This window comes from Saccopteryx leptura, chromosome 11 (genome assembly GCF_036850995.1).
Source record: "Saccopteryx leptura isolate mSacLep1 chromosome 11, mSacLep1_pri_phased_curated, whole genome shotgun sequence".
Lineage (NCBI taxonomy): Eukaryota > Metazoa > Chordata > Mammalia > Chiroptera > Emballonuridae > Saccopteryx > Saccopteryx leptura.
The window spans coordinates 31,112,653-31,136,586 of record NC_089513.1 but is presented as its reverse complement, the minus strand read 5'-3'; the positions used below and the strand labels follow the sequence as shown (position 1 = coordinate 31,136,586).

The 23,934-nt window shown below is 36.6% G+C and overlaps 1 protein-coding gene across 1 annotated transcript in view; it reads left to right on the top strand.

The window, feature by feature from the left end:
• The window catches only part of LOC136382983 (protein hinderin-like), a 199,327-nt gene that overhangs the window by 73,900 nt on the left and 101,493 nt on the right, over positions 1–23,934 (top strand). Inside the window, exons 2-3 of the mRNA XM_066352418.1 lie at positions 4,267–4,940; positions 9,628–9,735. Of these exons, the coding sequence (XP_066208515.1) occupies positions 4,303–4,940; positions 9,628–9,735 (746 nt within the window). The 5' untranslated portion in view covers positions 4,267–4,302. The remainder of the gene's footprint in view (positions 1–4,266; positions 4,941–9,627; positions 9,736–23,934) is intronic.

Below are 23,934 nucleotides of genomic sequence, written 5' to 3'. Positions count from 1 at the left end.
TTTCTTATGTTTAGATTCAAACAGGCAGTTTTCTATGTCTCCTCTCTTTCTCTTCCTTGGTAGCATATGATTCAGCCTCATCATTACCCATAACCCAATTTGAATTTTTCTACTAAGTTGATAGAGTCAGCCTATAGTTACTGAGAATGTGCAAGCCCCAGCGCTATACATACAGAGGGTTTAAATAGTATAGTCTGTTCCTTCAAAAATTGTCGAGACAGAGACGTCAGTGATAGTAATAGTAGTAGTAATCATTATAATAATAGGAAACATTTTTGAATAGTAAATTTATATTAGGCACTATTCAAACCACTTTGTATGAATTATGTAATCATCACAACAATTCTAAGAGGCAGTGAAAGGTATTGCTGTAAGACTGCCATTGTTCATATGAAGAACCACTCTATTATCTCAACAAATTCAACTCTGGCCCAACTTGCAAACTTTATGGTAGCAAAGAAAAAGTCTATTCCTGAACTCATTCTTTTTAGAAAAGAGTTTAGTGGTAATCTATTATAACTGAACACACCCCTTGAGCATTTCTTCCCTACCTTTATCCACACACACACATATACCCCGTAATGTTTTCCTCTGTAAATATAAATTTTACCCAAACAAAGAGATTTGGGTAAATATAAGGGCTTTTTGTTTGTTAAATTAGTACCCTTATGAATTGGCAGCCCTGATAACTGCCCATCTGTTGTACCACTACATTCAGTTTTGACAGAGATGCTGTTTATAATCCTTGTTTTACTGATGAGGAAACTGAGGGTCAGGTAAATTGAGTGAAATGCTGTATTAATTTATTTCTGTGTAACAAAATATTACAGCTGTGCAGCTTAAACCAGTGTCCATTTATTATCTCTGTTTCTGTGGATCATGACTTCAGCACAGCTTACTTGGGTCCTCTGCTCAGGGTCTTTGAAGGTTGCAGTCGGTGCCAGCTGGAGCTGTAGATCCTCTTCCAAGTTCACGTGGTTGTCAATTTAGTTTCTTAAATCTGATAGAGTCTCGTTTCCTTGCTAGCTGTTGGCTGGAGACTGCCTTCTGCTCCAGAGGTTACTGCCATACGATCCTCTCCACTGGCCCTTCACAATGTGGTAGCTTATTTCTTCAAGGCCAATAGGAGAATCTCTGACCTTGGAGAAGGCACCTGACCCTCTTTGAAAGGGCTTACCTGATTAGGTCTGCCCACACAAGATAATCTTTTTATTCAAAGTCAGCTGATTAAAGAACCTTAGTTGCATCTAGGAAATTCCTTCTGCTATATAATGTAGCATAATCATAATCATTTCCACAAGTTCTATTCACACACAAGGGGTGGAGATAGTACCTCAAAAGGATGGCAACTTTGGGGACTGTCTTAGAATTCTGCCTACCAACATGCGTAGTCAACCCTCTGCCAGTTGGCATGTATTAAAATCATTGAGTTGTACTATCTCTCAAAAACATGTTAACAAAAAGAAATATTTTAGAAATATTCCAAGTACCTGACATTTTTGAATAATTTAACAGTCAGTACCATTAATAAATGTCGACTATGTCAGTACCTAAAAATGCACACATGTAAATAAAATGAAGGAACAAAAATCAGAATATAAAATAATACATACATACTGTCTGTTGTTAAATTAATAATAATACATGTATTAGAAAATATGTGATAATGTAAATGGCTAATTTAAGTTTCTAGAAAAAAAAGTTATCTGTCATTTAAAATATATAATAATTCTATAAAAAGGTAGTTTGTCGTACAAAGTAACAGGTGATAAATGTTAAATATCTGTGTTGACAGTAAGTGCTACTGAAGTTCACAGTAGAAAGATTAGTGTGTACTAGAGCTTCCTTTTAGGTGTACAGTAAGGCTAATTTTTTTCATGAGGTAGTTTGTCATAATTTTGCTTTAGTACTAGTTCCTTTTCTGTAGCTTGTAATCTGCTCAGTGTACAGGATCATGTGTCTTTGGAGAAAACCAAGTCTTCTCCCCATATGATCAAATGATGTGGCTTATTCTTTTCTTTTCTTTTTTTTATTTTTTCTAAGTTAATAAGCGAGGAGGCAGTCAGACAGACTCCCGCATGCGCCTGACTAGGATCCACCCGGCATGCCCGCCAGGAGACAATGCTCTGCCCATCTGAGGCATTGCTCTGTTGTGGCTGGAGTCATTTTAGCGCCTGAGGCAGAGGCCATGGAGCCATCCTCAGAGCCCGGGCCAACTTTGCTCCAAAGGAGCCTTGGCTGCGGGAGAGAAAGAGAGAGATAGAGAGAAAGGAGAGGGGGAGGGGTGGAGAAGCAGATGGGTGCTTCTCCTGTGTGCCCTGGTCGGGAATCAAACCCGGGACTTCCACACTCCGAGCTGATGCTCTACTGCTGAACCAACCAGCCAGGGCTGGCTCATTCTTTTTTTTTTTTTTTTTTAATTCATTTTAGAGAGGAGAGGGAGAGACAGAGAGAGAGACAGAGAGAGAGAGAGAGAGACAGAGAGAGAGAAGGGGGGAGGAGCTGGAAGCATCAACTCCCATATGTGCCTTGACCAGGCAAGCCCAGGGTTTTGAACCGGCGACCTCAGCATTTCCAGGTCGACGCTTTATCCACTGCGCCACCACAGGTCAGTCATTCTTTTTTAATTAGAACTCCCTTAGAATTGCTTTAGAATCTCAAAATTTTAAGAATCATTATAATAGCCTTAGGATAGGAAACATAGTACTGTATTGCTGTATATCTGTTAGTTGACATTTTTTACCAATAAGTTCATCATTTTAACTATTGCTAAGCAAATTGATGGGATTTTTTCCATTCTACTAGGGATCTCAACTATTTGTTTATTCTATGTCCCTAGAATAGATGAGCATCTCAACTATTTATGAATTATTTGAAAAGAAGCTGTGGTAGACCGAAGAGTGCCCCACCTGAAATACGCCCATGTCCTAATACCTAGAACCTGTGATGCCATTTTATATGGCCTAAGGTACTTTGTATGAAAGAGACTTTACAATTGTGATTAAGTTTAGGATCTGGAGATGAGGAAATTATCCAGGATTACCCGAGTGAGCATAGTCTAATCAGAACAGTCCTTAGAAGAGGGATACAGAAAACAGATGTTCCCTGATACAGACCAGTGGTTCTCAAAGTGTGGTCCCAGAGTGGCAGCATCAGCATCCCCTCGTGACTTGCTGCAAATGTAGGTTCCTCCGCTCTGCTCTCACCTTGTAGAATTGGAAACTCTGGAGGTGAAGCCCAGCAATTCACGTTTAGCGAGCTCTCTAGGTGACTGATACCTGTATGTTTGAGAATCACTGATCTGCACTAAGTTTTGTTCTCCCCAGTAGTACAAGCGTGAAGCTAAATGCTGGGAAAGCTCACTCTGTTGGCCTGTCCAAGGTGATTTGCAACTGCTTCCTTTCTGCCTGAGTTTTATCAGGCTGTAATCACTTGAACAGCTTAATTGAAGAATCACTTAAGTTTATCGCTGAAATTAAACATGTTTTGTATTTAACCACTTTTGATTAGAATTGTATTCTGTTGAAAGTGTTGGTTTTATCTGTGTGCTGTAAAAATATTTATAAAAACTCATCAAATTTCTAGCTGTAACCAATATCCTATTTAGTTTAAGGTTAAAGGTTTTATATCAAATCTCATGCTGTGTAATGGCCAATCAAAGGGTATTACAAAGAGTATTTAAGGTGGCTAAATGGATTTCTTGGCTTAGTGTTCAAAATTAAACATTTTAAGATCTAACATTTAATGCTTTTGCCTCTTCTCAAAGTTGATTTTATGTAACCCTCATTATTTGCAATTCCTGAAATCTTGCTTAAGCAGTAAATAGCAACCCTTTCTTGTCCTTACAGATTTACTGAAATCTCAATTGTTTAAAAATGGGTTTTGCCTGACCTGTGGTGGCGCAGTGGATAAAGCGTCGACCTGGAAATGCTGAGGTCGCCAGTTCGAAACCCTGGGCTTGCCTGGTCAAGGCACATATGGGAGTTGATGCTTCTAGCTCCTCCCCCCTTCTCTCTCTCTGTCTCTCTCTCTCCCTCTCTCTCTCCTCTCTAAAAATGAATAAAATTAAAAAAAATACGTACTATAAAAAAATGGGTTTAGCTTTGTGGCACATGTCACGTGAGCTTTGTAAATACTAGCATTTATTATTTAAGAAGACAGAACAACTTTGTTTTGGTGAAAATGTATCATTGATTTCTGAAAAGTCAAGAAAGAACTGGTTTTATTGTGCTCTTATTTGACAAGTGATCTTGTGGTTCCTTTTAGGTATTCAATAGGAAAAGCACTCGCCAGCCTTCGTCTATGGAACTGGATGGTTCCTACTTGAGTGTAGCCAAACCACAAACCTACTATCAAACCAAGCAAAGGCCTAAGTGTGCAAACCAGGCCTCAGCTTCAGAATCCCTTGTGGAGTTCAGGAATAATTCTTTGAAACCACCAGCCCTGCATTATCCCAAACAGGACCTAGGCAGGGTGCCATTGGAAAACAGAACATGTGATTATGGATCCCCAAGGAAAAAACTAGCAGATGCAGTCCCTACAGAGAAAGATTCATCAGAGGAAGTGAGGATGAAGGAATGCCAACATCCCAAGCCTACTCTGTCTAGACTGTGTTGTGGTCATAGACTTCCTGAAAATGCAGATCATGTTCATGTTAGCCATCCTACAGACCTGGCCCCTCCAGATTCCAAGGCACACCCAGAATCATGCCATTATTGTGGGTTTTCTTGGGCATCTCTGATGCATGGCCAAGGGTTACTGCAACCCAGTGAAACCGATTTCAAAAAGCAACTCTCAGAAGATAGAAGGCAGCAACTTCTGCTTCAAAAAATGGAGCTGGAAATTGAGAAGGAGCGCCTTCAGCATCTGCTGGCCCAGCAGGAGACAAAGCTTCTCCTGAAACAGCAGCAGCTCCATCAGTCTCGGCTGGACTACAGCTGGTGAGTCCTACCTGTTCTTTCAGCAGCGTCGTAGCCTGGAGAACAGGATCAAGTGACTGCAGTGTTACTGTAACAAGTGTTAGGAGCAGAGGTTCCTTGGGATCTTGGCTTTTTCAGGACATGCACAAACTATGACTGCTAAGTAAATTTCACTGTCACTTTTGGAAGACTTGAAAGATAACCTTGTCTTCCAAAATGTTAGCTTAGAATATTTACTTTTGAGCAGTCCAGTATAATTTTTGCCAGATTTCAAAGACAATATTTTTCAATGATATTACCATTACACAAAATCCTTTGCTGTTTAATGTCATTGTAAAGAACGTTAGGCATTAAAGTTAGACTTGACATCTCAAGGTGTGGAATCCGATTGTGAAGAAGTATGAATAGCTGTCATTGTCCCATAACCATGTCCATCAACCATAATATAAAATATAACGAATGACGGGAGCCTGTGCAGTTCAGCCTTTTCCTGTTCTTGAACGGTGCTTCCCTTAACAGTTCTCCCCTAAGAACAGTGTTTCAAAAGCTGAATTGCTATTTTGATATATAGTTCAGCATACTTTTAAATGCAGTCATAAAATGTGCCATCTTAATTTATTCAAGCAAAATATTAACAGTAAACCAGATACAGCTATATTTGAAACAATAAGATATCATGTTTTTTAAAAGAGTAAATTTTAAGTCCAAAGATATTATGTGGAAAATTCCAGAAATAAACAATTCATAATTTTCAAATTATGCACTATCCCAAGTAGCAAGATGAAATCTTTTTCCATCTCACTTCATCCCACTCAGGACATGAATTGTCCCTTTGTCCAGCATACCTACACTGTATACGATCCCTGCCTGTTAGTCACTTAGTAGCCATCTTGGTTATCAGATCGACTGTCATGGTATCACAGTGCCATGTTCAAGTCACCTTTGTTTTACTTAATAACGGCCCCAAAGCACAAGACTAGTGATGCTGGGAATTCCAATATATCAAAGAAAAGCCAAAAGTGCTGCCTTTAAGTGAAAAGGTATGTATAGGAAGAAACATTGCATATACAATATAGGGTTCAGTATTATCCACATTTTAAGGCATCCATTAGGGGTCTTGGAAGTATTCTACATGGATGGTGGGTGGGGAAACTAACTACCATACTTAGTTTTCTTGGAACCAAAAGCCATCTTCCTCTTTCTCTTCCTATGATCAGACGATTCTAATCATCATTGTTGAAACCTAGAGGCTTTCCAATACATGAAAATAAAGCCACTTATAACAAGATTGTCACCAAAGGCTGAAATGTTGCTTCAGTTTTATGACCCCGATTGTTAATCCTCAAATTATGTATACTCTCTTCTGATAACATCATTCAACAAACATTTACTGATGCCTATGATAGATGAGGAATGGTTCTAGGTACTTAGGATTGAAAAATAAAGTCCCGGTCAGGGCACACAGCAGAAGCAACCATCTGCTTCTTCACCCCTCTCCCTTTCCTTTCTCTCTCTCTCTCTCTCTCTCTCTCTCTCTCTATATATATATATATATATATATATATATATATATATATATATATCCATCCTCTCCTCCCACAGCCATGGCTCAGTTGGAGCAAGTTGGCCATGGACCTGTCCTCAGCACTGAGGACCTTGCCTCAGGCGATAAAGTAGCTTGATTGCTGAGCAGTGGAGCAACAGCTCCAGATGGGCAGAGCATCGCCCCATAGGAGGCTTTCTGGAAGCATCCTGGTCGGCACACATGCAAGAGTCTGTTTCTCTGTCTCCTTACCTTTCACTTAAGAAAAGAATAGACATCATGTTCATTTGAACATCATTGAATTGTCAAATAATGCTGCATAATTCAAATAATGCTGCATAATGATAATAAAGTCTTTATTGTTCTCTTGATCATCATTGCTTAGATGAGAGAGATATGGAACACAGCTTTTGAGCAAGTTTTATGTATGTATAAGTTGCAAAAATTAATATTTACATAGATTTTTATAAACTTTATTTTTAAATAATTATAGATTGACAGGAAGTTGCAAAAATAGTACAGGGAGATTGCATGTATTCTTTATTGTTTCCCCCAATGACTATTACTTACATAACTATAATACACTATCAAAACTAGTAAATTAACATTGGATAGTTCTGGATCATTTTATCACATGTGTAGATTTGTAGATTTGTGTAACCACCACTACAATCAAATATAGAACCAAGATTTCATTTGTACTGTCTCTAGAGTTGCTCTGCCCTATTCTGCCCCCACCATTCCTAACATCTGGAAACCACTAATTTGTTGTCTATTTCTAAAATTTTATCATTTGGAGAATGTTATAAAATGGAATTCCGTATTATATGAATTTTTGGTATTGGCTTTTTCCATTAAGTGTAATAATGCACTTGAGATCCATCTAGGTTATTGCATATATTGTACCTTTTGATTATTGAGTCGTATACCATATATGGTTATGCCATGACTTGTTTCACCATTCATCTATTGAAGAACAATTTAGTTGTTTCCAGGTTCTTCTGTTAGAAATAGAACTGCTATGTACATTTTTATACAAGTTTTTGTGTGAATAACGTTTTTGTTTATACACTTGAAAGCTAGGGTAATAATTGTTAGATCATAGGGTAAGTATATTTAGTTTTCTGAAATTTAGCTTATACTACACTTCATTTAAAATACTTTCCCACTAGCTGTGTAGGCGAGATCATTTCTTCATATCCTTGTCTGTCGGCATTTAGTATTGTCACAAGTTTTTATTTTTTCTCTTCTAATGTGTGCATCGTGATATCTCATTGTGGAATTTTCATTCCCCTGATGGCATTGGTGTTGAGCATCTTTGCATTTGCTTGTTTGCTCTTCTTCCATCCACCTGGGTAAATAAATGGTCTCTTTAATATTTTTGGCCCATATTCTGATTGGATGGTTTGAGTCTCCTTTTTACTATTGAATTTTGAGAGTTATTTATTTATTCTAGATATAAGTCCTTTGTTAAATATGTGAGTTGCAAATATTTTCTCACATTCCATAGCTTGTCTTTTTAATCTCTTAACAGAATTTTTCAGAGTAAAGTTTCAATTTTGATAAAATCTGATTTATCAATTTTTTTCTTGTAGCTTATATATATATAGCTTTATCATAAATGTTTGTTGAACAATTCAAAGCCCTTTTATGAATCAATTGATATTTCTTACTTAACCTGCTAAATATAATAAATTATACTGATTGCTATTTTAGTGTTGACCTAGAATTGCATACCTAAAATAAACCCATTTGCTCATATTATACCATAACATTTTATGTATTACTAACTTCTATTTACAATTTTGCTAAGGATATTTGTTTTAATATTGATAAGAGATACTGGTCTATGGTTTTGTTTGTTTGTTTGTTTTGTACTGTCTTGGTCTAGTTTCAATATAAAAGTAATATTGGCATTATTTGTTTATTTCATTCATTTCCTTATAATGTTCTTCTGCTTGCTTTGGATTATCTTGCTCATCTTTTTCTAATTTCTTAAGGTGGGAACTTATTGATTTGAGACTCTTTTTGATTTCTAGTGGAAACATTTAGTACTATAAATTTCCTTCTCAGCACTGTTTTGACTGTATCTCACAAATTTTGGTATTTTGGGATGTTCATTTTGCAAAATATCCTCTAAGTATATCCATGTTATCCCAAATGGCAGGATTTACTTCTTTCTCATGGATAGATAATATTCATGTATATAATCCATCTTCTTTATACATTCATCTCTTGACATTTAGTTCCATATCTTGACTATTGTGAATAATACTGCAGTGAACATGGGAGTGCAGATATCTTTTAAACATACTAATTTTGTTTCCTTTAGATAAGTATCTGGAAGTGGAATTGCTGTATCATATGGTAGTTCTTTTTTAAAATTTTTGAGACACTGCTATACTGTTCGCCTTAATGAATGTACCAGTTTACATTCCCACCAATAATAGATAGAATTTCTTCAGGATCTTTTGGGGGAAGTTTTTCTGTAACCCAGATAAAATGTTAGTTAGTGAGCTATAGCCCCAGCTTTTTAAATGATCAGTATGAAAAGCTCCACCAATGGATACGTTGGGCAGGGTCAGTTTTACTTACTGTTACTGGAATTTACATTTTAGACTCTGGTGACCAAAAAACACTTGCTTAGCAGTGGAGATGGAGAAGCTTTAAATTTCTAGAGAAGATATTTAAATTGCTCCTAAAACATCTGTAATGTTGAGTTTTTATTCTTCCCCCCTCCTCTATAAATTCTTCTGAAACTGCTTTGTCTTTATGTGTCTTTAGGAAGAAACCATTTACAATGGTACCGAGATACGAACAGACCAACATATGAATTTTTAAGATACGAGCTGAGACTCGGTCTGTATTTTTGTTCGAGATCCAAGCGAAATTCTGAGATACGAGTCGGGAAGCTGCCGCTAGTAGGCGCGTTGGCGCATGAGTCCAGTATCGGCAGTTTGATATACAAGTTGACTGACTTACGAGCTTGGTTACAGAACGAATTAAATTTGTATCTCAAGGTACCACTGTATATATTTTTGGTAGATTGAGTTTTAACTTGAAAATTGCTGGATAATATACCTAGAAGAGAGTGGTCTTTCAAGAATTACCATTCAGTTTCATAAATTCCACAGAATTAGATTTTCTCTAAATTTATTTTTACAGGTTAAGAACTCAAGCTGTATTTAAGTCACAAGAACTGGCTGCTGATAAAGAGCTTACTAAGCCGCGAGAGCTCAACCTGGATAAGAATGGGAGTGACTCTGGACCAAGGTAAAATTGAGTAGTCAGTCAAGGCAAGATTATACAGGATACTGATATTAAGGATATGTTAGGTATATAGTTATAGCTCCATATTGGTGAATCCAGTTTTCTGATTATATGAATAAATACATTCTCATTATAAAGTTTTGAAGTATATAGGAAAATTTAAAGAAGAGAATAAAAATTATTCATATTCCTACCATTTAGAATCTTTTAACCTCTTTTCCCCTTTTCATCTTTTTTATAATTATATATTCTATATTGAGTAATAGGGATTATGCTTATACAGAACTTTATTTTTGCTTTTTTCACTACATTTTCTGATACCATTAAATTTTTATGAAAATATAGTAATTTAATTAACAAATATTTATTGTGTGACATCTGTTATTTCGTATATATCTATAGCCTGTCGTTGGTTAATACAGGGTTTTGCTTTGAAATTATGCTTTGAAGAAATTATGCCTTTCCCTAAATAAATTATTAATTTACTTCTACCCATTTTCTTAGTATAAATTCCTATGAGTGGACTGCTAGCTCAGAGTATTCATGAATCCTTTTAAGATTCTTGATTCACATTAACATGTTGCTTTCCATAAAAATTAAATCAATTTACTCCAACACTATGTTTGATCAATGAACAAATAAAGTGTTTCAACAAAGATTTGATGCTTCTCATCTGTCTCCCTTTCTGTCTGTTTGTCCCTATCTGTCCCTCTCTCTGTCTCTCTGTCAAAAAAAACCTATGTTTGATACTTTTTCATGACATCTGAAGAATTTTTGGTGGTTATTTTTTCAAATATATATATTTTTCCCCCATTCTTTTTCTCCTCTTCTTTAAGACTATATTTACTTGTACATGGACCTTTAGATACTACTGCTTATCCCTGACTATGAATATTTTAAAATATTTTTCTTTATTTTTTATATTGAATAGTTTACATTGATCTATCCTCAAGTTCATCAACTTTCATGTTACTTAGAGTGAATTTTTTAAATTTTCAGACATTGGGTTCTTCAGTTTTAAAACTTCTATTTGGAACTTTTTTTAAGCTTTTTTTTTTTAACAGAGACAGAGAGTCAGAGAGAGGGATAGATAGAGACAGACAGGAACAGAGAGAGATGAGAAGCATCAATCATCAGTTTTTTGTTGCGACACCTTAGTTCATTGATTGCTTTCTCATATGTGCCTTGACCATGGGCCTTTAGCAGACCGAGTAACCCCTTGCTCAAGCCAGAGACCTCGGGTCCAAGCTCATGAGCTTTTGCTCAAACCAGATGAGCCCGCGCTCAAACTGGCAACCTTGGGGTCTCGAACCTGAGTCCTCAGCATCCCAGTCCAATGCTCTATCCACTGCTCCAACCCCTGATCATGCTATTTGGAACTTTGTTATAATTTTTACTTCTCTGCTGTAATTTCCTATATTATTCATTACAAACATTTTTTTAAGTACATGTCTACTAAGTATTCTGACATCTGGATCATCTTGGGGGTTTATCTCCATTGGTCAATTGGTTATGTTTTCTTGTTTCTCTGTATGTTTAGTAATTTTGGATTGTTTCTTAGTCATTGTGACTGACTATACAATTCAGTCATATTTTTCTGAACAATGTTATTTTTTTTATGCTAGCAACCAGCTAACTTAACTGAACTCTAATTTCAAACTACTTCCCTTGAGTAAGTGACAATGAAAATTTTTACTGTTATTTTAACTTTATCTGGGATGGTTGAGCCTTCCCTGTTCATGTGTAGTTCAGAGGTCAGTCAGAACTGGAAGAGCTGTTGCGTAGAATTTGAATCTTTCACTCTTTCTATTAATCTGAAATTGTTTTTATCCATCCTCCTAGAAATTTTTGCTTTTCTGGATTATATGCCTCTTTTGTTTGAACTACATACTCTCTTCTTTTTGGTTTATACTCATCTTCCTTAAACGTGTCCTTCAATACCTTACTGAGAAAGAGTAGAGGCAATAATTTTTAAAGATCTCATACCTCTGAAAAATGTCTTACATCTGTCTTTACATTTATTGTACAGTTTAGCTGGATATATAATTCTTGGTTGTTAATTTTTCTTCAAAATAGATTGAAGGTTGGATTTCATTACCTTCAAGTTTTTTGTGGTTTTTTTTTTTTTTTTTTTTTGTCACTAATAAATTTGGTGTAGTTTGATCATTTTTTTTATGTGGCTTATTCTCCTTGGACACTATTACAATCTTGTCTTTCTCTGAATCATTGTAAAAATTAATACCAATGTGTACCCTTTTCCATTAATTATACTGAGTAATTAGTGGAGTCTTTCAAGTAGGAAACTTTGTTTAATTTGTAGATTCTTTGTCAGTTTTCTTCATTTCATTTTTTATGTTATTTTAATATTCTTTCTTTCCAGAAGTCTATTAATCAGCTATTGAATGTCTTGGAATCATCTCTCACTTTCTTATTTTTCTATCCAGTCTTTCATATCTGTCCCTTTTTTCTAGTTTCTAAAAGACTTTCTGAACTCTTTTTCAGCCCTTCTGTTGAATTTTTTTTACTAATATAATTCCAAATAACACATTATTCTCTAAGTGTTTTTTTATATAAGAACCAATACTTGTTTTATCTTTCTCTTATCTCTGAGGATATTAATAATAGATTTTGAAGTTTCTTTTTTCTTGGTGCCTTGTTTCTATTTTCACCAAATCAAAACTTATTTTTTTAAAAAGTCTTATAATGCATATATATTTACAAACAAAGTAGTGAAAAGTTATTGAAAGCTCTCAGTGCCCTGGCCAATTGGCTCAATGGTAGAGCATCAGCCTGGCATGTGGATGTCCTGGGTTTGAATCCTGGTCAGGGCACATAGGAGAAGTGCTAATCTGCTTCTCCACCCTTCCCCTTGCTTCTCTCTCCCTCTCTCTCTCTCTCTCTCTCCCTACATTATACAGCCATGGCTCAATTGGAGTAAGCTGGCGCCCAGCACTGAGGATGGCTCCATGGCCTCTACCTCAGGTGCTAAGAAGAGCTCAGTTGCTGAGCAACAAAGCAACACCTCAGATGGGCAAATCATCACCCCCTAGTGGACTTGTTGGGTGGATCCTGGTCGGGGTACATGCGCAGTCTGTCTCTGCCTCCCCTCCTCTCACTGAATTAAAAAAAAAAAAAAGAAAGCTCTCAGTATAAGTGAGCAGGGCTTATGAACTGATGAGCTTTATTGTGGGGTGATCAGGTAGGAACACTGGGAATCTGCTGTAGGTCCTTTCTTTTGGATAGTCAGTTTCCCTAAGGATAAATCTGCCTGAGTGGGAAGAAGGAATGGAGCATTATATAAGCTTGGCTGCCAATGTGGGAAGACCAGTGGAAGAAGGGAAATTGCACCCAGTGCTCATTATATAGACTTTCACTTAATATTCCTTTTAACTATGGTATTTCTGCCCTCAGCTGTATTTTAGACCCCCAAGATAGAGTCATTTGGGTTCAACCTCTCCAGGGGAGTAAACTTCCAATCAGGGAGAGATACTTGACAGGCTCTGGAGATAAAAGAGGGTATCTTGAATGTTTAATGCTATGCAGACTTTCAACAAATCATGCTTACAGTTCCACCTGCATTCCTACCTGGTTCCTTTCATCCCTGATCCTCTCGGGAGTGCTCTGGCATGTTTCAGCCTAACACCTTCCTTTGCAAATATTTCAGTTAGATTTTTCTACTTGGCTAGTTGAGTTTGAACTCATACATCTGCTTTATAGGCTTCTAAAATTTTGTGATCTGTCTTATTTGTTATCCATTCCTCTTCATTTTTTCCATTACATAATTTTATGTCTCTATACTTTTACTATAATTTTTAGAGATGTCAGAGGGAATGCATTTGCTTTCAATCAGCCTTATAAATTGGCTCTTCAGTGATGTTTTTTTTCTTAGAGAGAGAGAGAGATAGGGACAGAGATGAGAAGCATCAGTTCTTCATTGCAGCTCCTTAGTTGTTTATTGATTGCTTTTTCATATGTGCCTTGACCAAGAGGCTCCAGCAGAATGAAGGACCCCTTGTTCAGGACCTTGGACTCAAGCCAGTTACCTTGGGCTTCAAATCAGTGACTTTTGGGCTCATGCCAGCAACCATAGGGTCATGTCTATGATCCCATACTCAAGCCGGCAACCCCCATGCTCAAACTGGTGAGCGCGTGCTCTAGCCAGATGAGCGCATGCTCAAGCTGGTGACCTCGGGGTTTCGAACCTGGGTCCTCTCTATCCCAGTCCCATGCTCTATCCCCTGCACAATTACCTGGTCCGGCTACAGTGTTAATTATTATAAACAACATTTGTCAGTTTAATAGGTGAAAAATAGATTGCTAATGTATTTTGCAGTTATTCAATACTCAATTAAGATGAATCTTTTTCTTTGTATTATTAACCCTTTGTTTTTCTATGCAGAAATTTTTATTCCTGACTATATACACATTTTTTATATATAGGCATTACTTCTTCAGTTGTTGTGTAAGAACTTTTTATTACATTTTTTTTATTTTAAATATTTTTTCTTATTAATGCTATTCACATTTAACTATATCATTATATATTTACTTGCTTGCCAGAAAAGAAATTAAAATGCTGATTAGCCAAAAGAGGAGATAACACATGTCCATAATCACATTATTAAAGGCAATCTTAATATATAACCTCTTGATAAATTCCTACAACAATACAACCTTCCTAGACTGAGTCAAGAAGAAGCAGAAAGCCTAAACAGACCAATTAGTAGGGAAGAAATAGAAAAAACTATTAAAAACTTCCCCAAAAATAAAAGTCAAGGCCCAGACGGTTATATCAAACAAGGCCCAGCAAATTCTATCAAACATTCAAAGAAGACTTAGTTCCTATTCTACTCAAAGTCTTCCAAAAAATTGAAGAAGCAATACTTCCAAACACATTTTATGAGGCCAACATAACTCTCATACCAAAACCAGGCAAGGACAGCACAAAAAAGAAAACTACAGACCAATATCTCTAATGAATACAGATGCTAAAATACTAAACAAAATACTAGCAAATTGAATACAACAACATATTAAAAAAATAATACATCACGATCAAGTGGGATTCATCCCAGAATCGCAAGGATGTTTCAACATACGTAAAACGTTTAACGTAATACACCATATCAACAAAACAAAGAACAAAAACCACATGATCTTATCAATAGATGCAGAAAAGGCATTTGATAAAATATAACATAATTTTATGTTTAAGACTCTCAACAAAATGGGTATTGAAGGAAAATATCTCAACATGATAAAAGCCATATATGATAAACCATCAGCTAACATCATATTAAATGGCACAAAACTGAAGGCTTTCCCCCTTAAATCAGGAAGAAGACAGGGTTGTCCACTCTATCTACTCTTATTTAATGTGGTGCTAGAGGTTCTAGCCAGAGCAATAAGACAAGACAAAGAAATAAAAGGCATCCATATCAGAAAAGAAGTAAAGGTATCACTTTTTGCAGATGATATGATCCTATACATCGAAAACCCCAAAGAATCTACAAAAAGACTACTAGAAACAATAAGCCAATACAGTAAGGTCGCAGGATACAAAATTAACATACAGAAGTCCATAGCCTTTCTATATGCCAACAATGAATCATTTGAGAACGAACTCAAAAAAATAATCCCCTTCACGATTGCAACAACAACAAAAAAAAATACCTAGGAATAAACATAACAAAGAATGTAAAGGACCTATATAATGAAAACTACAAAGCATTGTTAAGGGAAATCGAAAAAGATACAATGAGATGGAAGAATATTCCTTGTTCTTGGATAGGAAGAATAAATATAATCAATATGACCATATTACCCAAAGCAATATACAAATTTAATGCAATTCCCATCAAAATTCCAATGACATTCTTTAAAGAAATGGAACAAAAAAATCATCAGATTTATATGGAACTTTAAAAAACCCTAAATAGCCAAAGCAGTCCTAAAGAAAAAGAATGAAGCTGGGTGCATTACACTATCTGACTTCAAACTATATTATAGAGCCACGACAATCAAAACAGCATGGTATTGGCAGAAAAATAGACACTCAGACCAATGGAACAGAATAGAAAGTCCAGAAATAAAACCACATATATATGATCAAATAATTTTTGATAAAGGGGCCAACAACACACAATGGAGAAAAGAAAGCCTCTTCAACAAATGGTGCTGGGAAAACTGGAAAGCTACATGCAAAAGAATGAAACTCAACTACAGTTTGTCCCCTTGTACTAAAATTAATTCAAAATGGATCAAAGACCTAAATATAAGACCTGAAACAATAAAATACATAAAAGGAAACATAGGTTCTAAACTCATGGACCTTGGTTTTAAAGAACATTTTATGAATTTGACTCCAAAGGTAAGGGAAGAAAAGGCAAAAATAAATGAATGGGACTACATCAGACTAAGAAGTTTTTGCTCAGCAAGAGAAACTGACAACAAAATAAGCAGACAGCCAACTAAATGGGAAATGATATTTTCAAACAACAGCTCAGATAAGGGCCTAATATCCAAAATATATAAAGAACTCATAAAACTCAACAGTAAACAAACAAACAATCCAATAAAAAAATGGGAAGAGGACATGAAAAGACACTTCTCCCAGGAAAAAATACAAATGGCCAACAGATATGTGAAAAGATGCTCATCTTCATTAGTTGTTAGAGAAATGCAAATCAAAACTGCAATGAGATACCACCTCACACCTGTTAGATTAGCTATTATCAACAAGACAGGTAATAGCAAATGTTGGAGAGGCTGTGGAGAAAAAGGAACCCTCAGTCACTGTTGGTGGGAATGTAAAGTAGTACAACCATTATGGAAGAAAGTATGGTGGTTCATCAAAAAACTGAAAATAGAACTACCTTATGACCCAGCAATCCCACTACTGAGTATATACCCCCAAAACTCAGAGACATTGATAAGTAAAGACACATGCAGCCCCCTGTTCATTGCAGCATTGTTCATAGTGGCCAGGACATGGAAACAACCAAAAAGCCCTTTAATGGAAGACTAGATAAAGAAGATGTGGCACATATACACTACGGAATACTACTCAGCCATAAGAAATGATGACATCAGATCATTTACAACAAAATGTTGGGATCTTGATAACATTATACGGAGTGAAATATGTAAATCAGAAAAACCAAGAACTGCATTATTCCATACGTAGGTGGAACATAAAAACGAGACTAAGAGACATTGACAAGGATGTGGTGGTTACGGGGGGGGAGGGGGGAACAGAGGAAAGGGAGGGGGAGGGGCACAAAGAAAACTAGATAGAAGGTGACGGAGGACAATCTGACTTTGGGTGATAGGTATGCAACATAATTGATTGACAAGATAACCTGGACATGTTTTCTTTGAACATATGTATCCTGATTTATTGATGTCAGCCCAGTAAAATTAATAATAAAAAATATATATTTTTTATATGTAACCTATAGACCTTATTTCATTAAATATGAGGTATTTTGATATTAACATTTTGTTTCATATTCTACTTTAGTTTTTATCAAAGTGTGCTAAATTTCAAGAGAAACATTTTCTTATAAAAAGCAAAACATCCAAAGACACATCAAGAAAAGATCTGTCATCTTTCATTCCCTATTTACTCCCCTATTTTGAATTAGTGTTGGCAGCCTGATATCCTTTTTTACCTTTCTTTATGCTTCCATATATATATACAACATCCTTAAATATTTGAAACCAAACTGTACACATACTTGTTAATTTTCCCCCTACTTAACAGTACTTTATGGTCAGCTATAAAATTTTTAGATGTAAAACCATGGTAAGTGGGAAAATTGCCCCAAAGATGTCTGTGCCCTAATCCCTGGAACTTCTCACTATGTTACCTTACATGGTAAAGGGACTATGCAGATATGATCAAAGCAATCAACCTTGAGACAGGAGATTATCCTGCATTATCTGGGTGTTCCCAGTCTAATCACAAGTCCTGAAAAGTAAAGAATTTTTCTTTGCTGGGTCAGAGAGATGAGATGGAAGGAGAAAGAAAGATTCCAACATGGGAATGACTTAAATTGCTATTGCTGGCTTGGAAGATGGAAGAAGGAGTTCACAAGCCGAGGAGTGGAGGTAGCCTCTAGAAGCTCAGAACTGTCATCAGCTGACAGCCAGCAAGGAAATGGGGACCTCAATCACCCAATTTAAAGAAACTAAATTCTGCCAACAACCCAAATGAGCCAAGAAACATCCTCCTCTGGAGCCTTCAGAAGGGAACATAGCCTTTCCTAAACCTCAGTGTTAGCCGAGCGAGGCCTGTGTCAGACTTCTGATCTATAGAACTATGGAATAATAAACTTGTGTTGTTCAAGCCACTAAACTTGTTTCTGTGTATATTGTTAATGTATCCAGCACTTCCATTGTTGGACATTCAAGTTATTTCATGTTCTTTACCTCTACATACAATGCTATAATAAGCATGACTGTATGTATTCTTGTGTTCTCCTACTTCTGTTTTATTAGAATAAATTCTCCAAAATGAAATTGCTATTTTTACATAAGTATATGCCAGTATAATTTATAATGATAAATTACAGTACTCCATACTAATTTTCTTTTCTAAAAAGTTGTAGCAATTTGGCCCTGGCCGGTTGGCTCAGCGGGAGAGCGTCGGCCTGGCGTGCGGGGGACCCGGGTTCGATTCCCGGCCAGGGCACATAGGAGAAGCGCCCATTTGCTTCTCCACTCCCCCCTCCTTCCTCTCTGTCTCTCTCTTCCCCTCCCGCAGCCAAGGCTTCATTGGAGCAAAGATGGCCCGGGTGCTGGGGATGGCTCCTTGGCCTCTGCCCCAGGCGCTAGAGTGGCTCTGGTCGCGGCAGAGGGGCAAAGCATCGCCCCCTGGTGGGCAGAGCGTCGCCCCTGGTGGGCGTGCCAGGTGGATCCCAGTCGGGCGCATGCGGGAGTCTGACTGTCTCTCCCTGTTTCCAGCTTCAGAAAACGAAAAAAATAAAAATTAAAAAATTTTTTAAAAAAAGTAGCAATTCATACTCCCACTTGCAATTTATGAAAGTTTTCATTACTGCTGTTCAGGTGAGTGTAGTGAATGCTTTGGAAACAAATGCTTCAGTTTAAGAAATGGGCATGCTTTAAAAGTTCAGGTACATCTGGGCCTGCATGTCCTACATTCAAACAATTATGACAAAAATAAGGTAGACCTATGCACTGCTTTGAAAAAAATCTTTCCTAAAATACCTTTGATAGAGACCTTTTAAAATGTTAATTTACATCATAAGAATTTGAAGAAGTTTGACATTCGTTTGCCAGTAGAACTCCCTAGATAAAATTTAATTTTAAGCTGAATTTTGTTTATTTTGGAAATTTACATTATCTTAGTATTAAAAATACTCTGTGTATTTAAAATATTAAACTTACTCAAGTGAGGCATTAAGAATTTGGAACTAAAATAAATGAGATAACGAGGAAGTAAAAACATATTTTTTGTAATTAACAGCTCATTTTGAGTTAATTATATACAATTACCAAAATCTAATTGCAATTTATTTTCTATTATCTGTTGAAAGAATCATAGTCAAGGGAGCTTACATTGCTGCCTTCCTGCATAAATGCTATAAAATGCGAATGAATAATATGTGAGGCTTTAATGACAAATAAGAGCAAATAGGGCACAGCTGAGCCAAACCATTGGAAGGTAATTATCACATGAGAGACAGTAATGACTGAAAATGTCATAGAGTGACTCTGATGGCTTATAGGTTCTCTGATTTGTTTTTTACTTACTTAGTTTAATGTTTGTTTGTGGCTGTGCAAAGGTGACCCTTATTAAAAAAAACAAAACAAACAAAAAAATACCTGCTAAGTACTACAGGAGATGTAATAAGTCCCTACCTTCAAGTACTCGAGTAGTAGAGTAAGGCAAATATACACATATTTATTATCTATTTAGAATATAAGGGCTATAAAAGAAATACAAATAAATTAAGAAAAGGTTTATGGAAGAGGTAATATATGGTTGAGATGATAAGTCCTAGAATTTTATAGGTTAGGAATGTGTTGTGTTTCATGTAGGAGAAGGCACGGAAAGAGTCAAAGTAAAGGAAGGCTACCACGCAGTAAATGTGAGGCACCACAGTGAGTACACGTAGTGTGACCAGGACAGTAAGGAAAAGAAACTAAAGGTTAAATTAGTGAATTAGGTTATATTATAAAAGGCTTTAAGTATCTGACCTTAGTGATAGGAAGAATAAAAAGGTGGGGGGGGGACACTGATTTTGTGATGAAGATGATTAATTTGATTTTGATAATTGGATCAAGAATGCCAGGTTTTAGTCTATCCAATTATTAGCTGTGTGGCTTTAAAGATAGTACTATGTGCCTCAGTCTCCTTGCCTGTAAGTGAGAGAGTTAAAATGGGTTTTTACTAAGAGTTTCTCCCATCTCTTAACAGTTTGTGATTATTAAACAGGTCAGATTTCCAGGCAAAGCTATCTAGTATATAAGTAGAATTTTGGATCTAAGTGTCCTAAGAGAAATTAAAGTTGGAAATTTAGATTTTGGAGTCCTCTGCATTGGTGTTATACCTCTGAGAGAGGACATTAATCTCTGAGCAAATGTTTAGAGAAATAGAAACAAAACCTTAGAAAATGCCGACATGTGAGATTCCAAAAGAATTAGATGGCAATGTGAAAAGCTGACAAAGAAGCAGGCTGCGCAGTGTCATGGAAACAAAGGAGGGAACGCAGACATGGCTCCTTGGAAAGAAACTTGATTGATGGAGTATAATTTTGAGGATAAGAATGACCTGTACATTTTTATAATCTTGGAGAAGTGGCTAGTGAAGGAAGAGATTGCAGAAAATGAATAATTGATTGAGCGCCGCCCTAGAAAAGGATCACTTGTCAATGTCTCAGTTATTTCTGCTGGCTTTCTTTTTTTCTGCCTGTACCTGGGCCCACCCCTTCTTTCTTCTGTCTACACATTCTCCCTGTATGACCTTATCTAGGCCCCTAGCTTTAAATATCATCCATAATCTGATGACTCCCAGATTTTTCTCTGTAGACCTGACCTTTCCTCCAATCATTAAACCCATGGATCTTGTCATCTATACAGGACTCCCACTGGACTGTCTAATAGACGTCTCACAGATAACAAAGCTAAAACAGAAATCTTCTTTCCCTTTCCACCATACAGTCCACTTTCTCCCCATCCCAGCCTTCATCTCAATTAATACTAGCTACTCAAGTCAGAAAATACCCTTGATTTCTCTCCGTCCTTCCCCCTCCTCTTCCATCTCAGAAATGTATGCACTGCTCCCACCACAGTCCACATCTGGACTTGTGCAGAGGTATCCGAAGTGGTCTCCTTTATTTATTCCTGTTCTTAATCCCCTACAATTCATTTTCCACAACTGGAAAGATCATTCAAAAATTGCAGTCTACTTCTTTGCCTAAAACTCTAAAGAATTGCTTATGTAAAAACAGAACATTTTCCCAGTTTCTCTTTCAAAATTCTTTAACATGACTGGTTCACGTGGGTGGGAAATTACTGTTGTCTACCTTAGATATGCTAGAAACCATCAGTAAAATTGTACTGTTGAGCTAAGATACATCATGTATAAACATAGCTAAAATAAAATGAGAAAAATATTTGCTATAATTGAATATTACATAGCCTAATACTAGAGAAAGTTTGAGAGATGAGACAGTGATCTTCCTATCCTCTCAAACTCTTCAGTGCCTTCTTCTAGGGCCACATTTCAATCATTCAAAATTCTTAACATTTTGATAAATACAAGTCATCACTTAATCATAGAGTTATCATATGACCCAGTAATTCCATTCCCAGGTCACATACATCCACACAAAGACTTATGTGTGAATGCTCACAGCAGCATTATTCATGATAGCCAGAAAGTGGAAACAAGCCAAATGTCCAGCAACTAGCAAATGGATAAACAAAATTTAGTATATCCATACAATGGAATATTTGGCAATAAAAAAGAAATAAAATGATAATACTTGCTACAACAAGGATGAAACTTGAAACTATTCTAACTGAATAATGATTACCAAAGACCACAGATTTTACCTTTCCATACATATGAAATGTCTAGAATGGGCAAGTCTACAGATAAAGGGCTTAAATTTTTGATGGCCCAATGTGCCGGTTGGTGATGGCGAGCTACTACAAATAAGCATGAGGTTTCTTTTTGTGGTGTTGGAACTGTTCCAAAGTTAGATTGTGGTTATAGTTGCACAACTATAAACTTAACCAAGAATCACTTTAAATGGGAAAATTTATGGCATATAAATTTATTTCACTAAAACTTTAAAAATTCTTTCTCTGTTTTTAATATTGTTCAGTATTCAAAATAAACTAAGAACAAAAGAAATGGCACGAAGCTTTGCTTGCTTTCAGACTACATCAGCCTTCGTCTTTCCCCCACAAGACTCTTCAGCCTACTTCCTCTAGTTGGGAATTGCTTTTTCAAACCTAATTCTTCAAGATGACATTTCATTCATACAGATACAATGATGAGACAAGTAGGAGCAAATACTATTTAGATTTTATTTATAAGACCTATGTCCTAGAAAATGATAATTTGATTTTTAAAAATTATATTCTATATAACCAATTTTAAAAGATTAATTGGTGATAAATATATAATTTATGAAATCAACTTTTTCTTTTTTTCATTTCAGCAGTAAGGGAGATAGTTGATGCATAACCAATCTGGTGCTTATTTTGTCATGGCCTAACTTGCCTTACATAGCTTTTAAGAGCAAAGCTTCATTCTTACATTCTACACTGGGACACCTCTCTACTCTACCCTTGCCCCAACACTTGTTCTTAAATGATAGATAATCCACTGGAACATAAGACTGCTTAGGGTTCTTCCAAACTGTTATTGACACATGCTGAGCTTTGCAGGTTGATAGCATTCAAACAGGAAAAGACAAACCTACTGCCACCTTGTATATGGTATCTTTAGAACTAGCTTCTTTGTGCCCTGGCCTGTTAGTTCAGTGGTAGAGCGTCGGCCTGGCATGCAGGAGTCCCGGGTTCGATTTCCGGCCAGGGCACACAGGAGAAGTGCCCATCTGCTTCTCCACCCCTCCCCCTCTCCTTCCTCTCTGTCTCTCTCTTCCCCTCCCGCAGCCAAGGCTCCACTGGAGCAAAGTTGGCCCGGGAGCTGGGGATGGCTCTGTGGCCTCTGCCTCAGGTGCTAGAATGGCTCTGATTGCGGCAGAGCAACACCCCAGATGGGCAGAGCATTGCTCCCTGGTGGGCATGCCAGTGGATCCCGGTCGGGTGCATGCGGGAGTCTGTCTGCCTCCCCGTTTCCAACTTCAGAAAAATACAAAAAAAGAAAAAAAAAAAAGAATTAGCTTCTTCGTGTGTAATATCTACGTATTTTTGGCTCTGGATAATTTTTTAATTACATTTGTCATCTCAGTACATAATGAGTTTGTGGGATAGATATTTTCTAAAATGTCAATGATAGACTTAGGATGTTAAATTATTTAGCTGCATAGCGCATTCCCAAAGTCTGATGTGCATGTATGTGGGCTCAGGAGTACAGTATCATCTGTAGAAATTAGAGATAGTTCCTGAAGAATATTGGTGCTACCACTGGTTAAATACAAGGAATTGGGCAGTAAATTGCATAAACATTTGCACTTTATCTGCTGCTGTGCACAAATGGATTGAATTACATACTTACACAAATCTTTGTGAAAGTAATTTTTTTCCCAGCCAACAATATTGGTGGAATTGGAGGTTTGGAAGTTTCATTGCCATTTGAGTCAGCTTGCTTTGATCCCCTCATTCCTATATTTATTTGGAATGAGAGCAGTTTGATATCTTTGTAGACAGTGACTGCCTCTCCTGTGCCAATCTGAAACATACAGGTTCTTGTCACAATAGGGAGCAGAGGGAGCACCTTGGATAGTGCACATTGCTTCCCAGGAGAGAGAGAAAAACAGTGGTCTATGAGCTGGTCAAAAAGTATCATTTATTTTATAGCATTTTGGGGTTGTTTTTCTTTTATTGTGTTTTGTTTTGTTTTGTTTCTTTTTTGCAAGCCCCAGTAAATAGAGATGAGTCTGAAGCTACAACTGCAGATTTAGTTTTGTCAAATCTTTGGTAGAATTCCTTGGACTGCTTCTGGATATTATGACCTAATTGATAAAATATATCCAGGTC